Raw genomic sequence first — 17,442 nt, forward strand, 5'->3', positions numbered from 1 at the left:
ACAAAACTGCATAAACAACGTAGGCCTTAAAGCTTGTAGGAAAATGCTCGTGTTTTTTTTTTAAGCCCAACTCAACTGGTAATTATGTCACGGCAATCGACAGTTAAACAGAAATACTGTGTGGGCACTATTACTTAAACTTTTAATTACAGTATAAATCTTAATAGATCTACATAATTCGGTTAATTAGGTTGGAATAATTTATACTTCGGTAGCTAGAATATCGGGATTTTTTTTTTTACCTTTTAACAGGGGAAACTACTATAACAAATAATTTTTTATTTAGATCTAGACTAGACTCTAGCAGTCTGGGTTAGTTAAGGTCGGATCTGCTGTACACAGAAAACTTATTACTTATTAGTTATTAGTAATATTAGATATAGAATCTAGAATTAGATTCTAGATCTAGATATCTAGATGCAGTAAGATAAACCTAAATGTTGTAGCCTAATGATTTATTTAATGAAACATTTAATTTAAACTAGATCTAGGCCTACATCTCTTTAACAATAGCATGGCCATATAAAAATATTATTATTATTAAAATTATTAGGCCTAATGAGTAATATATGCAATAATTTCATATGCCCTGGTTTTAAAGTTTTAACACAGTTCAGTAGTAGATCTAGATCTAGATTCTAGATTAGACATTAGATCTAGATTTCTAGATAATAATATTATTATATCTAGACTCTAGATCTGGAATCTATCTCTCCCGTTACCCGTTACGGTCGTTAGCCAAAACAAAACAAAAGTTAGGTCCTATAAAAAATAATTAAAAATATTATTTTAAAAATAAATTAAAAATGAAGAATAACAGAACTGAGTCAGTCTCAGTCAGTGAGTGAGTTCGAAACTGCCTTGTAAATCAATTAAATCATACTTGGAAATGTAATACTGTGACTGTAAGACAGTAATATTTAGTAATAAGTACTAAGTTGGTGGTTTGTCCTGTTTAGATCTAAATCTAGGTGTTAGTTGTGGTTATTGTTGAGACAATGAGAGTTTAAAACTTTTAATTAAGTCTAAGAAGTCAATGCAGCAAGCCCACCAGTTGGTTGTGGGGGGTGTTGGGAAATTGCGAGACGGCAAAAGCGAAATGGCGAGGCGGGAAAATGCTAGAAGATAATGTGAGACATACCCGCGGAATCAAGGGTAAATAGCGAGACACCTTTTGCGAAAAAAAAAATTTTGTGTGCTTTTTTCATCTTTATTTATTTAAATATTTTTTTGTTTGTTTTAAAATAAACAAGCATGTAGCCATACCCATTAACATGAGTGTTGTATGTTGATATTTTTTATCTAGATTTCATTATATATATATATATATATATATAGATAGATAGATAGATACTAAGTAGATAGATCTATATTAAGATATATCTATTAAAAAATCCTAACATCGTTGCTGTGCTACTGTCAGCGCATGCTCTCGTAAGCGAGAGGAAAATCCCGTCTCAGTGGACATTAATTTTAAAAATCTAGCCCGTTCATGTTTTATACAATCGTGAGCTGTGTCAATCTTGTCAGCAGGAGAGATATTCTGCAACATGTGTTCTTGGATTGTTGTACTTGCAAAACGTGTAAAAGTATAAACAATTCTAAAAAGTGTAGTTTATTTTTTATTAAGTAACTTTAATTACAAACAAAATTTACAAACAAAATCTTCTGAAACAGTCCTAGCACTACTCAAACACACCTCGTGACACCATCTTTCAAACATAGTACATCCAACCCAGTTCATTAGACTGACTCCCATTTATACATTTTTCTTTGGCTACTTCTTCCAATCCACATTCACAACATGTCACATTCTCATCACAGTTGACCTCCCCGTTCATCCCACATACAACACTGGCGGCGGCTATAATACAAAATTTCTATGCAACAATACAAAATATGTTTGCAGCGGCAGTGGATTGGGGCATGGTGATCTTCAAAGGCGGTAAATCAGGCGGCCTCTGCGTTCCACACAAAAGAAAGAAGTTGATCTATCATCGGCGGTATTTCGGGCGGTTTCGAACAAGGTGGTATTCTAAGTCGACACAAAAGATGGGGGGAGTTTACAAATCATCAGTATGTCTAGCGACGGAAAAATCGGAAATATTAACAATGTAAACGAAACGTCTTTGAAGTCTGCACCAAATACCACTGTAAATTGGGTGCGGTAAATTTTTTGCAGAAATCTTTGCATTTTAACAATATCCAGCGTAAGTATGGGGTTGTGGTAATATGCAAGACAAAAAGTCACGTGACCGCTCCTCGCATTTTCCCGCCTCGCCATTTCGCTTTTTGCGTCTCGCTATTTCCCAACATCCGACTTGAAATATTGTCCAAAATAAGTAACATGAATCATATAGAATCTAGATCTAACAATATTTATGGGTAAAGCTGCTTGTTTACTTAACAAATCTAAAAAAATAGCAACCTAAACGAGCATAACAAATGTCTTGTAAATTACTAACAGTAACATAGATCTAGACGTCTAGTAACAACTCATAATTTGGAACTTTTTTTTACATAATTTACTGCCTCCCTGTTAAATGTCTTAATCTGTGCTGACACTGCAGGTTTGCAGTGAAAGTTGAATGGTGAATTATTAGGCCTAATAAATTTTCATTGTGCTGTATAGCTTGGTCAGTGGTTAGCTTACAACTTTGATAATGATAGAGTCAGATTGTCTTATTCAGATTCAAGTTAGACCTAATGTATTAACTACTGGACCAATTTTACTTTAACTGTTAACTTTGTAGATCTACTTTGTATGGTACAATATAAAACAGAATTTGTTTTTTAACTTTATGTTTGCCTTTATCACCTACCCAACTAGATAGACAATACATATGGAAGGCCTACTCACTCCCCGTTGGTGGTTAACTACTCTATATAAACCATGGATGTTCTTTTTTTTTTCTTGTTATACTACTATGACTTTTGACATATTGTGTCTAAGTATGATGGTTATGTGTCAAAAAAAACCTTGGCATATCTGTAGTTGTCTCCATAATAGCTATGAAATTGCCTGTCTTTTTTGTACCACTGGATTTATTTATATATTTTTTATTATGCATGGAGCCTTGTTATTTTTCACATAATGAACTTCATTTGCTAAATAAATTCTCAGATGCTACTTTTATTCTTGGATCTTCAAATCTAAATCCTATAAATTTATATCCCACAGTTGATTTTAATTTGTTGTATTTATTTGTCACAGATGTTCGTGATGCAGTCAGGGGTAATTCAGAGTTTTCAACTTCTCAACAAGATGATATGTCAATGTAACAGTATTCGACAGTGTATATCTAGTCAGCACAGAATCAAAGAAAAGTGTATACACCTATTTAATAATGTGAAACACGCAAGCAACTCTAATAACATCAAAGGTAATGCAAGCACAAGAACTGTCAATGAGCCAACAGCTCATTTTATGCCAGTGTCTAGTGAGGAGATAGATGCCTTTATTAAATCTGTTGATACGAGTAGTTTAGATGAAATTTCAAAGAAAATTCATGACGAACATGTACGAGCACTAAAGGTAAAATGGATATCTAGTAAAGTATTAATTTAGAAATAACAATATAAATTTTCATTTTGCTAAAAATGTTGTTATAATATAAGAAAAATTTAATTGCTTAATATTGATACTTAAAAAAAATTGTTATTCCGTAATTTGTGTTTAGAACAGACATGATGAATATACAGACCCACAAACAGGCTACAGGGTGATGACAAGGCTAGCACATTTGAGAAGAGGGCATTGTTGTGGCAGTGCTTGCCGTCATGTAAGTTTGACCTTTATGGCAGTGCTTGCCGTCATGTAAGTTTGACCTTTATGGCAGTGCTTGCCGTCATGTAAGTTTGACCTTTATGGCAGTGCTTGCTGTCATGTAAGTTTGACCTTTATGGCAGTGCTTGACGTCATGTAAGTTTGACCTTTATGGCAGTGCTTGCCGTCATGTAAGTTTGACCTTTATGGCAGTGCTTGCCGTCATGTAAGTTTGACCTTTATGGCAGTGCTTGCTGTCATGTAAGTTTGACCTTTATGGCAGTGCTTGCCGTCATGTAAGTTTGACCTTTATGGCAGTGCTTGCCGTCATGTACGTTTGACCTTTATGGCAGTGCTTGCCGTCATGTAAGTTTGACCTTTATGGCAGTGCTTGCCGTCATGTAAGTTTGACCTTTATGGCAGTGCTTGCCGTCATGTAAGTTTGACCTTTATGGCAGTGCTTGCCGTCATGTACGTTTGACCTTTATGGCAGTGCTTGCCGTCATGTAAGTTTGACCTTTATGGCAGTGCTTGCCGTCATGTAAGTTTGACCTTTATGGCAGTGCTTGCCGTCATGTACGTTTCATCTTTATGGCAGTGCTTGCCGTCATGTACGTTTCATCTTTATGGCAGTGCTTGCCGTCATGTACGTTTCATCTTTATGGCAGTGTATAGATAGGCCAGTAAAAATGTATAAATTAAAATATAACTTTTAAAAATATAAATTCTTTTTAAGTAATAAAAAGTAACTAGTTTTTATTTTTGTGTTTAATTAATTAAATACTATTTGACAGTGCCCTTACAACCATGAAAAAGTGAAAGAGAAGAATAAAAAATACTTCAATTCTGCTTTCTTTGATGTGGTAAAGAAGTAATAACTCTACTTGGAAAGACTGTTGATTTTGATCAAACAACAATGAGGAAATGTTTATGACCTAAACTATATTAGTTTGTGTCTCCTAACATGGGAAAAAATAGTTGCGACTCTAATCATGTGAGATTTTTGTCTGGTGAGGTGTGAGAAGTTGATAGTAAGGACCTTGTTCAATCTGTCAGTTGTCTAGATCAGTGTCAGAATCTAGCTAGTTTTATCATTGCTTTAGGTCAGTTGGTCAGTTGTCTAGATCCAGTGTCAGACTTTAATTCTGTACACATTTTAGTAAACTATAGGTCAACTGTATAGATCCCAGTGTCAGAATCTAGCTAGTTTTATCACTGCTTTAGGTCAGTTGTCTAGATCCTAGTGTCAGACTTTAATTCTGTAAACATTTTAGTAGGTCAACTGTATAGATCCTAGTGTCAGAATCTAGCTAGTTTTATCACTGCTTTAGGTCAGTTGTCTAGATCCTAGTGTCAGAATTTAATTCTGTAAATATTTTAGTAAACTATAGGTCAACTGTATAGATCCTAGTGTCAGAATTTAATTCTGTAAACATTTTAGTAAACTATAGGTCAACTGTATAGATCCTAGTGTCAGAATTTAATTCTGTAAACATTTTAGTAAACTATAGGTCAACTGTATAGATCCTAGTGTCAGAATCTAGCTAGTTTTTATCACTGCTTTAGGTCAGTTGTCTAGATCCTAGTGTCAGAATTTAATTCTGTAAATATTTTAGTAAACTATAGGTCAACTGTATAGATCCTAGTGTCAGAATTTAATTCTGTAAACATTTTAGTAAACTATAGGTCAACTGTATAGATCCTAGTGTCAGAATCTAGCTAGTTTTATCACTGTTCTAGGTCAGTTGTCTAGATCCTAGTGTCAGACTTTAATTCTGTAAACATTTTAGTGAACTATAGTTCAGTTGTATAGATCCTAGTGTCAGAATCTAGCTAGTTTTATCACTGCTTTAGGTCAGTTGTCTAGATCCAGTGTCAGAATCTAGCTAGTTTTATAACTGTTCTAGGTCAGTTGTCTGAATCAAATTCTGTACACATTTTGTTAAAAAGAAACATTACTAAACAACAGCACCTAGTTATAAATTTCTTGTGATTTGAGATTTGTTATCAATGGTTTCCCTACTTAAGAGACCACTAGTGCCATATAATTGTCATTTTGGCTAAGACTAAGAGACTACATATTAAGACTTAAAGTATACATGTTATAGCTACCAGTAATTATGCTGGATACCGGCCAAAACCGGTAACAAGAAAAAAATTATCTATAAATTTCATATCAAAATATTAAGCTGACTTTTTACCTACATTTTAAAACTTCACTTAAGAATTCTCACTGACTGTATTTGTATAGTTATGTAATTTTTGGTTTTAAAATAGTGGAATAAAGTTATGAGTGCAATTACAAAGACAAATATTTATGATAATTATGTGGTTCCCTAGTTGCTTGTCTTTCAATGCACAAATCTTAGTAAATTCACATGTTGTAGTAACTGTATTCAGCTACTCTACTGTATGTGTGAATTCCTTTACTATGTGATTTTAAGTATTTTATTGAATTTTTATTTATTTTAGAAATTATTATAATAAATGGCAACCCCTCTGATTTTTAAACACTATGCTTCTGTTCTTTTGCTTAATTTCTATTAATTTATTATTATAAAAACAGAAGTTTATCTCTGCTCTAGTTTAATATCTACCTGAAATCTGGACACCATTATAATAGAATTCAACACAGCATGGAAGATTCGTGTTTTTGAAAGAGTTGAGAAAGAAAGTTAAAAGTCGATGTTTGAGCCTTGCTTCATATTGACGAATATCGTTTATCTACAAACATGCAATAGCAGCTTCCAAACTAATGATTGTGTGTTGAGATGGCACTTTCAAAGCACATTGATTGGAGAATATTATTTTTGTAAGTCCTTTAGTTTGTTGGGTGTGATCTTTATCAGGTAAATTTACTCAAAACATGCTCTTCTGACATGTAAATACACATTTGTAGATGCTTCAGTTATTATGAAAGTAAAGCACCTTTTTGAATGTTACTGTCCATGGGGCAGATGAAGTAGAGTTCACTTGTTTCAGTGACCTCTGTAGGGATCCGGACAAAAGGCCGACATGGACAAAAGGCCGACACGGACAAAAGGCCGACATGGACAAAAGGCCGACAAGACAAAAGGCCGACTGCCAAAAGGCCGACAAGACAAAAGGCCGACTGCTAAAAGGCCGACAAGACAAAAGGCCGACAAGTTTTATAAAACTAAAATATAATTCAAAGTTTGTCGGTATTTAACATGTAGTCCAGTCAAGACACGTGATCGGTCTACTTCATTCGGTTTCTTTGATTTCTTTGCATAATATGGCTGTAACGCCACCTATCTCCAGTCGCATGGACCCAATTGTCCACCTTATAACTAACATTGTCTCTTCCACCTTGTTGCATGTGGGCAATAATGCCGGCAGCTTTTGACTTTGTTCTTTGACGATTATCTCACCCCTTTGACATAGAAGGAGCTATGAAAGACAGCAGTGACAGCATTTCGCAATATTTAGGGGTTGATCCTTTGTGTTTAAGACACTCCCGTAATCTCCAGTCGCTTTACCCGACGGTTCACCTTATAAGAATAGCAACTAGCACCGTCTCTTCTCTTGAACGTTTCACCTTATTTCATGCCTTATTTCGATGGTTGTCAAGATAGAAGCTATGCAGTAACACACATTTTGCGATATTATTATTTTTTATGCTGTCGGCCTTATGGTTTGTCGGCCTTATGGATTGTCGGCCTTTTGGCTGTCGGCCTTATGTCCTGTCGGCCTTTTGGCTGTCGGCTTTATGTCCTGTCGGCCTTATGTCCTGTCGGCCTTTTGGCTGTCGGCCTTTTGTCCATGTCGGCATTTTGTCCGTGTCGGCCTTTTGTCTTGTCGGCCTTTTGGATGTCGGCCTTTTGTCCTACACCCACCTCTGTATATGTGGTCAGTACCATGACCAGCTGTCTTTACTTTCCCTGGCGTAAGTCAATAATCCATTACAGTTTGTGTAGACTCGGGGGCATCCTACGGACTTGAGCCAGTGATCCAAACTCAAGACTTTAGGGTTGGCAGTTGAATCATTCTACCACCCCATACCTTTTCAATTCTTAGCTTTGTCTAAATGACGACCCCGGACTCTTTACAAAAAGAAGCATGTCTTCAATTACCTTGCCACTGTTATATAATATAGTCAAGGCTGATGTCAGTGTGTGGCCCTTGACACTTATTTTGCAAATGTTATTTCTGAGGTAAAAAAAAAAAGAAAATAATTTAATTACTTCCACTTTCCCATTTTATGGTGTTGCTATTGCACATAGATGGCTACCCCTAATGAATCAGGTCATTTAAACAACTGCTACCCCTAATCAATCAGGTCATTTCAACAACTGCTACCCCAATCAGGTCATTTAAACAACTGCTACCCCAAACAGGTCATTTAAACAACTGCTACCCCAATCAAGTCATTTAAACAACTGCTACCCCAATCAGGTCATTTAAACAACTGCTACCCCAAACAGGTCATTTAAACAACTGCTACCCCAATCAGGTCATTTAAACAACTGCTACCCCAACCAGGTCATTTAAACAACTGCTACCCCAATCAGGTCATTTAATCAACTGCTACCCCAATTATGTCATTTAAACAACTGCTACCCCAATCTGGTCATTTAAACAACTGCTACCCCAATCAGGTCATTTAAACAACTGCTACCCCAATCAGGTCATTTAAACAACTGCTACCCCAATCAGGTCATTAAACAACTGCTACCCCAATCAGGTAATTTAAACTACTGCTATCCCAATTAGTATTAGGTCATTTAAACAACTTCTACCTCAAACAATCAGGTAATTTAAACAACTGCTACCCCAATCAGGTAATTTAAACTACTGCTACCCCAATTAGTATTAGGTCATTTAAACAACTTCTACCTCAAACAACCAGGTCATTTAAACAACTGCTACCCCCCTCACCCTCCCCTAAACCTGTGTGTACCAGAGTTCTTGTGACGCCACCACACCGAGACAGATCAATAAAACAACTGATCGTGAATCAAATGATCACCCGCCGGACAAAGCTGTCGTATCAGCCCGACCACCGTACCGTCTGTTCTTATGATGTTCAACCACGCGGAGCCGCAATTAATTAGCACATCCACAAATGACTTGAAGACTCCACTCAACAGACAGACACGGGGACGTAACCGTGGCGCTAATCAACATACTAGACAGACATTATAAAAATCTATACCAAAACAAACCCGACGGGTGGATCAACGAGCACAAAACGTTTGACTCTAAAGACTGGGGTTATCCCTTGTTGGCTGGCCTAGTATAACAGACCTCTTGAAGATCTCCACATACGGTTGTTGGTCTGTGTAACCAAATGCCAGTTGCTGTGTAAAGGGCTTACATATTAATAATAATGGCGTCTAATACAATGCAATGCTCATGAGTTATCTTTTTCTGTAAGTTTTAATTTTTTTTTCGTTTTTCAATTTTAATTTAACCATATTCCTATTTTAAAATTAAGAATTAAGTTTTCCTTACGGAGAATAATGGGGAATTCAATGTGTGATGTTGCTTTGTGGCTATCGAATCTGAACAAAAATGAATTGAGTTTGGGCCTTGTTTACAAATAATAAAAAACATGAAGCTCCTTCACGTTAACGTGTGTAAGCTGGATTTGTTAGAGTAGGTAGTCAAAACTGGATCTTTACATTCCCGGGTTACCAGATGTTATATTCCGTGAGCTAAAAGTCACAAACAGCTGGCATTTTAGCTTACATAGGAACAAGTTGAAAAATATCAGCAAGTTTATACTGAGCACCAAAGTGGTCGAAATGTGGGAACCTATGGCTGTATGAATAAACGCGATGATGAGCGATGTATAGGCACACGAACAACACCATCTCTTCTTTACATGATTTAGTTCAAGAAAAATGGCGTGGAACTTTTCTATCGCAATTCGGGAAGAAGTCTTGGGAAAATGGTTTACTTTGGTTACCTTTTACCTGAGGTGTAACGGTCAGCTTACTCCAGCTCGGAGTAATGTATCATTCTGGATTTTCCTAGCACTTACACTATATATAACTATATATTGCCTATATATATATATATATATATATATATATATATATATATATATATATATATATGTGTGTGTGTGTGTGTGTGTGTGTAGTATTCGCTACTTTAATACTTCTTTAGAATTGTATTGAGTTAAGATAGAAAACTTTGTTTTTGCAGTGTCTGCCCTTATAGAATGGAGGTTTCTGTATCCCTTTATCGTTAGGAAGCTTTGAATGAAAAGTTCTGGACGAGGTCTAAGGATCACATCATCTACTCCAACGTTGACCGTACACGTCATACTGTCACCTACTGTCACCTACTGCCACCCACTGCCACCTACTGTCACCTATTGCCACCCACTGCCATGTCACTGCTGGCACTGAAGACCAAGAACCTGTCATGGCAGGACCACACGCTGAACATCGAGGTGATGTTGGCCCCCCAGGGATCCACCCTCCTGCTCAACAAACACAAGTCCCTGGACACCAAGCTCCAGCGGGAGAAGGCGGGGTACGAGCGACAGATGGACGCCTTCGTCAACAACTACCTCGCCGAGAAAAGGCTGATCGAAAGGCAGCGCGCTAAACTCATGCACCGACGACGGGAGTTGACCGGGGAAAAATCGGAAATACCCGAAGACGATTTCAACAAAATTAAGATCGTCGACGAAGCAGCAAATAGCGTGGTATTGGATGACGAATGCAGTCTGTGTAAGAACGACTCTGCGGGAAAATCCGATTCGGTGTTTTTCCTACCCCCGCATCCACCGAAGCTGCCTCTAAAACACGTTCCACTTTTTGACGCGCCTGTCCCAGTTTTAAAACCCGGGTTGGAAAAAATGAAACCTGCGTCGCCATTCAAATCACACTCGGCTTCAGCCGCGAGATCTGCACCAGTAAACCCTCAGCCCCCTAAAACCGATGCTGGTACTGGTGTTTTTATAACGAGTGTGCTGGATCGTAGTTCAAGTGCAAGTTCACACACACTCAGACGAAGATTCCAAGCTAAAAATAATCTCAACTCCACGAAAAGCGCCCACAAAAATCGTAACGTCAGCTTCTCAGACGCCCGCACACCAGCCGAGACCGAAACCCAAGACTCGCCGATTTTTGTTCAAATTAAAGAGAAAACAATCGAAGATAAAGTTCGCGAGTTTCTTCACAGTCTAGAAGACTCGGGACCTCAGGCTGGCGCTTCAGGCAGAACCGTGGTTGATCTTGACCTCTTGATAAAACGAAAATCAGCCAAAACTCAACCCCTGGTTGCGGCTAAATACCGAACCTTGACCCTGGACAGAACACAGCTGGTGAAAGCTTTCGACAAGTACGTGGAGCGGAAGTCGTATGATGACCTACTTAAGGCCATGAAGATGGCCACCAAGATGAAGGCCCACATCCGGCAGGCCAGGAGCACCAGTCTGGTGCCAACAATGGCGGTCTTCAAAAGCACGAAGACGTTCATGCAGATCCTCAAGCGTAAGCAGAGAATTGACAAGGACGCCTCCAAAGTATAGAAATATAAACGTAACTACAGCAACTCCATAAATAGAAACATAAGTACAGCATTTCCATAAAATAGAGACAATAACGACAGCACCGAGTAAAGAAATATAAATAAGTATGCCTAAGTCTTCAAATGTAAAAATGAAAAAAAAAATATTGATACAAAAATAAAGACAACAACATTATTTTTTTAACTAGATTTAAACACTACAGCCTTCAATATCTAAAGACTAATAAATGATACCACTATTTGGTTAAGTGCAAAGAATCCAAAAATGAAGTCCGATGTAGAAAAGAATATGGTGATAATGTAAATAAGGAGTTTAGTGCCTTTTCGGTTAGACGGTTGATGTTCTTTTTTCTTCTTCGTTCTTAGTTGTAATGTTGAACAGTATTTCCCCCAATACAGTTAAGTAGTACGTGTCAAAATGGATATGCGACATATAAACCGTTGACTCACATTTCAGTCTCCTTTTTTTTCCAAAGCCTTAACCTATTTAAGAACAGACTACAAGGCAGGAGTTGTTTGATTTTGAAGTTTTCACGTATAGGTTGCCGTCTCCAGATATCGAGCCTCATCTGCCCGGAAGGGTTGATGTTGAAAAGCTATATAATGTGTGGTTACGTACATTGTTAATTACCTACGAATACCCTGTTACTAAACATTTAAATTAGTTACTCTAAAAAAAACACACGAACAAAAACGTTTTTCATGTTATCAAGCTAAAATGAAGTGATATTTAAAAATGCGCTATTGTTGTTCGTATGTAAAAACTACAATATTATAAAATAAAGATGTTTTTATTGCTGTGTGTTTTGTTTTGTATGATCACAGTTGATATTCGTATCTTCAAAGCTCTTCAAAGTGGTGTGTTAGGATTTTTAAGAACACCGCCATATTGTGTGTTTACACGCTTCAATGATTTCATTGTGCAAAACACGTGTTTGAGACTATACAGTGCTATTCTTGCGTGACTGTCTTAAGATATTGACATTGTTCCGCTGAGGGACTACTAGTCAAGACCTCTGCTTTGATTGTATTCATTGTATGAGTTCATTAAAACTTATGTCTAGATCTAAATTAAATACCGCATCGAGGATACAATTGTTTGATTGCAGAGTGATAATAAAGATACCAATAATAATGCACACAATGGTTAATGAATTAATTAAATATAATAGGTAAATGTTGCAATTAGGCGTGGTTATTAACATTTTAAAAGCTTTTTAATATTTATTAACTCCAATTGATTTGTTCTTAAGCATCGCATAAATATAAATCAATATTTTTAAATTACATTTGAGCACGTGGAAAAAATTAGCGAAAAGAAATTTGCTTAAGGCATACGTGGTATTTCATAATTGTTAGGGTACTTGAGAGGGAGGAGGGTATCAATTTTTATGTGTAACAATATGATACATATGATGCAAACATGATTACTTGCGTTGAAAATATAGTTATTGGGGGTATGATTGGGTTGGAAATTTTTGACGTCAAATGTTAGTCTATATATTTATGATCACGTGTAATAATATAAAAATGGGGGGAGGGGGTAGGCACTAAAATCAGCTTACATAGAAAGATATAACTTGTAAGCAAAAGGGAGAAAAACACAGCAATCCAAGACAGTATTGTGGGAAGTTGTTTAACATTAATTTATCCATAGCAATGACTCTCATAAACATCAGCGGAATTCTCTATAACAATGACTGACATAAAAAGGCACAAAACGTATGTTACCAGCGCTGATTTATTTATTTAGGATAACTGGAAATGGCCGAGATTCCACAGATGTTCTGGCCTCTTAACATCCTCATGTAGCCTTGCTCGCCCCACTGTGTACCTACAGGAGAAAGTCAACTCAAAGTTCCAGAACAGTGCAATCTTTTAATTCCTAAAGCAAGCATTTTGTATTGATCTTACCCAACATATTACTGCAGCTTAAATTGTTAATGATACCTTGGAAATTAATTTTAAAATAGCAGCTACCAAAAAAAAATATTTCCACAGAATTAGCAAGAAAACCAAAGAACTACTAAAATGTTATTAAAGATCATGTTAGTTTCAGAGGCGTAGCGACCCTTCCCGGAGACAAACTTAAAATTTGGCGTCCCCCGTATATATTTTGTATATTTATAATGCAAAACTGCAGCTAAAATGAGCTTTTAATTTTATTTTTCAACCCATTTTGGCGCCCCATTGGGTCGGCGCCAGGGGACATATGTACTCCCCCCCCCCTCAGTACGCCTCTGGTTAGTATCAGCCGGTTTTGTTTCGATTGTTATCCAAATTACGTACAACAGAACAGGACGACTCCTCACCCCAAGAATTTTTGATAATCCAATAATCCATTCCACCTACAGTTCCGTACCCAACGATTTGGACTGCGTGATGGGAAATACCACCGGGTGTGCACATCCTGTCAAAGTAAATCCCACCTTTGTAGTTCTGTCAAGACAGGAAAAACACACGTTAATATTCTATAAATAGATTAGGTAAATGATAATTTATAGCGTATTTATCTACTAAAGTAACCGAGGGCGGTTAAAAGTTGACACAATATTTCCCAGAGTTTCTAAAAAAGCATACAATGGTTATTATAATTCAACTATTTTAAGGCCAATTTTTTCTGTTGGCCTTTTTATAGCGATTCATTAGAAGTAGCTTCTGGCGTGAAGGGGGAGGGGGGTGAAGTACCGGATAACGCCCCACCTAGTGACGCCCTGTAGTCAGATCAACTAGCCATCCGTCCAGTCTCTGCTTCTTAACTGTGTGTTTGGCGTTTCCCACTAAAATATAACTGTTGTGTAGCAACGATATTACAGCTGGTAAATTCATACAATATACTTATTTATCCCTTAATTTATTTGTGTGCTATAAGCTTAGTGTTTGTGTAGTAGCTGTTTTGTAGACATATACTGTGCTTTGTTGATGTGTTACAGATGTGTGGTTTAGGGACTAGCCAAGATCAAGTAGTGCAACCTACCAGAAAAGATTGAGGTGTGATATCAATGTACGCCAAGAGTGTTGTGTTATGAAGTAGTTGAGCCATTAGAGTCTCGCTGCCCTTAGGTACATAGCCCGCTCCCTGAATCTGAAACAAGTCGGAAACATTTTAGTTTTACATCGCTAAGTCTTGACTGACATACATGATACAGCATGGTCGTACGGCAGAGCCGATAACCCGGAACTCTGGAGTCGGGACCAAGGCTCAAATCCTCAGGATGTTAATTGAGTCCACCCAACTCTGATAGGTACCTGACTGACATTAGGGTAAGGTAAGGTGGCGGCTTATAGTGCCGACCACACTGTTTCTTCTTATGCCAAAGAGATCGCTGAAAAAGGGGAACACTACTTCATCTGCTTCATGTTCTCGGGGATTAACAGAAAAAGATGACTATTTCCAAACTTCTAAATATAGCTGCGTTTGCGTTATCACACTGACCTATTGATAGTTGGGTTCGAAAGGACAATTAGTTTACTAACTGCAAAGCTAAATATTTACAACACCTGGATATACCGGTGCACACACAAAGCTCACCTTCCCCGTGGACGTGCAGGTGTTGTTCTCACACCTGCCCACACCTCTGTAGGAGTCAGAAGTACAAAGTCCACCAATGCCAGCTATACAGTCAAACCACGTCCATCTTGGCTCGTGTTGGTGGTCGTCACAACAGTCGAGCACTTCCTGTTTGCTCAGAGCCTTGACCTTGCTGCGTGTTTGTATGGCCAGCAGACTTTCCACACACTCTGGTGGAGAGATCATACACAGATTTATACACACACACCACACACTCTGGTGGAGAGATCATACACAGATTTACGTACACACAAAACAACACACAAACACACATAAATCACATATGTGTGGGTGTGATACAATGTGTAATAGTCAACAATTCATTAAAGTTGGATAATGCAACGGCATCCCCTACACGAAATAAAAACATAAATAATTAATATAAAATATGTGGAACCCCCAGGGAAAGCGGAAAAGAGGGCGCCCAAGACAGACCTGGAGGCGGAGTCTTCTTGAAGAACTGAAGACAACAGGGATGTCTTGGGAGATGACAAAATTAATAGCCGGGGATCGGAAGAAATGGAAGGAAATGGTGGAGGCCCTATGTTCCATAAGGAGCAAAAAGGACTAAGTCAAGTAAAGTCATGTACCACCCCGAAATTTTAAGTCCCAAGTTTCAAGTACCCCACCCCTCCCCCTGAGAAAAATATCTGAATGAAATTCTGATCATAACAGCTCTAAATATAAGGAACTAAGTATACATAATGTGGTAGCACAAATGTAAACATTTAAATTTAGCTACCACAAATCTCAGCGAAGCTACTGTATGTATCTGAGATGTAGTTATTTCAATACTATTTTTTTAAATTTCCCGATTTGTTTCGATCTCAGGACCAACAAATAACGTTGTTACCTGTGGCAGCTATATCGGCGCCAATGTCCTGAGTACCTTGGTCAGATACAGGGGAAATCACTCCAAAATCTCGCCAGTCAAACCGGAAGTCGTCATCACGTTGACTGGACTCTACCTGGTTCAAACAACACAATTCTACTTAATGGTCCTCGTTTTAGTTTATGTAGACCTAAAACTGTTCATCATCTTATAGTAAGAGTTTATGTAATTATACATTAGGTAGTGGAAAAAGAATTCAAAAATAAATCCACATCGGATGATTCAAATCTAGAAGAATAGAAATTTTACCTTAGCAATCGTCACGCCATTTAACACAACAGATCCAAACAGTTGAATGAAAACAATGGCTTTTAAAGACATATCAGCTTTTCTCAACAGCACAACATTCAAAACAACACAGCAAAGATAAACGTCGAGTTCACAGAAAGATAAGAAGGTTGTTTTAAAACACAGATTTGTGATAAGGAAACGACTTCAACTCTAGGAAACAATTTAAATAATATTTAGTACATTAAAAAGCGACCCAAAAAGTGAAATATGAAAGTTTGTTCTATGAATAAGTAAACATATAAACATAAAATAACACACGATACCACCAACAGATACATCACAGCGTACAGTAAAGTAGGATGTTACAGCCCACGTATAATAACGGGTGATTAGAAAAGTACCCTTCAGATCTGACGTCCCACATCGCAGATGCAGTAGAGTTTGTCAGTGTTTTGAAAACGTGAAGAAATATGGCATCAGCAATATACCAAACCGCGACTACTTTTTTCCTGACTCACATGAAGTAGTCGTGAGAGATCACCTGACCTGGATATACCGGCTCAGGAGTTTGACGCCCATAAGCCAATCATCAGAGATAGATAAAGTAATAGGCAATAGAAGTCCAAAACCCAAACTCAAACTGCTTACGTGTCTTCAGTTATTAAATTACGGCATAGCATTGCTCCACACAGGGGTCGTCCATAAATAACGTCACACTCGTAGGGGGGAGGGTGAGGGGGTCTGTAATTTTGTGACGGTTTGTGATGAGGGGGAGTGGGGTGGGAGGGGTAAGATGGTGTCACGTCACACTTTTGCATTGTAAAAAAGTAAGTTTAGAAAACGAATTTTAGCCGTTATTTCGCGTTTTAGAAAACTGTTGTAATAAATTGTAATAGGAATTGATAAAAATACTCTGTTGACAGAGTTCAGATAAAATTTTGGAAAAAAAAATCGATGTTTTAAGAAAAAGTCAACTGCAATTTTGAGAGGGTTGTAGGCTAAGGTGTGACGTCAATTTAGGTTAGGGGTCTGGCTTTTTGTGACGATGTGTGACGGAAGGGAGGAGGGGTAGGTAAAAATCGTCAAAAAAGCGTGACGTCATTTATGGATGACCCTACATTGCCCATGGCATCCAGGTGCGCTATAACTCGATCACATACTCAAATATGTTTTTTTTTAAAGTTATTCAGCAGCAAACAAAAGACTACAGACGTAGCGCCCATCACCATATAACTACAACAACATAAGCAACAACCACAAATCATACTACATCATACAGGATATTTCAGATATGAAGCTGGTATATGATCATATTTATTTGTTAAATAACTTCTTTATTTTCATTCATATAGCAATAAATTAAAAAAATATATTACATGTATAATTTTTAAAAACAATAATTGCAGAAACATTTTTAGAACTTCTAAAAACACAATAAAAAGACATCTAAAATGTACATTAGATATACACTTT

General features: G+C 37.3%; 3 protein-coding genes across 3 annotated transcripts; 2 read left to right on the plus strand and 1 right to left on the minus strand.

The window, feature by feature from the left end:
• Positions 1–392: 392 nt before the first annotated feature.
• LOC131935490 (uncharacterized protein C1orf53) lies at positions 393–6,258 on the plus strand. The gene is made up of 4 exons (XM_059291888.1): positions 393–422; positions 3,215–3,535; positions 3,681–3,782; positions 4,561–6,258. The coding sequence occupies exons 2-4, from the start codon at positions 3,215–3,217 to the stop codon at positions 4,639–4,641; spliced, it is 504 nt and encodes a 167-aa protein (XP_059147871.1). The 5' UTR covers positions 393–422; the 3' UTR covers positions 4,642–6,258.
• Positions 6,259–10,104: 3,846 nt separating this feature from the next.
• On the plus strand, positions 10,105–11,494 carry LOC131935500 (uncharacterized). The gene has a single exon (XM_059291899.1). The coding sequence runs from the start codon at positions 10,128–10,130 to the stop codon at positions 11,274–11,276; it is 1,149 nt and encodes a 382-aa protein (XP_059147882.1). The 5' UTR covers positions 10,105–10,127; the 3' UTR covers positions 11,277–11,494.
• A 1,465-nt stretch (positions 11,495–12,959) lies between these two features.
• On the minus strand, positions 12,960–16,106 carry LOC131935498 (uncharacterized). The gene is made up of 6 exons (XM_059291897.1): positions 15,988–16,106; positions 15,700–15,814; positions 14,808–15,016; positions 14,253–14,360; positions 13,588–13,714; positions 12,960–13,109 (listed from the first exon to the last, which is right to left on the minus strand). The coding sequence occupies exons 1-6, from the start codon at positions 16,057–16,059 to the stop codon at positions 13,021–13,023; spliced, it is 720 nt and encodes a 239-aa protein (XP_059147880.1). The 5' UTR covers positions 16,060–16,106; the 3' UTR covers positions 12,960–13,020.
• Between the last annotated feature and the right edge of the window lie 1,336 nt (positions 16,107–17,442).

The sequence above is a fragment of the Physella acuta genome, unplaced genomic scaffold (genome assembly GCF_028476545.2).
Source record: "Physella acuta isolate Inbredline_101_S28 unplaced genomic scaffold, ASM2847654v3 ptg000146l, whole genome shotgun sequence".
In the NCBI taxonomy this organism is placed as follows: domain Eukaryota; kingdom Metazoa; phylum Mollusca; class Gastropoda; family Physidae; genus Physella; species Physella acuta.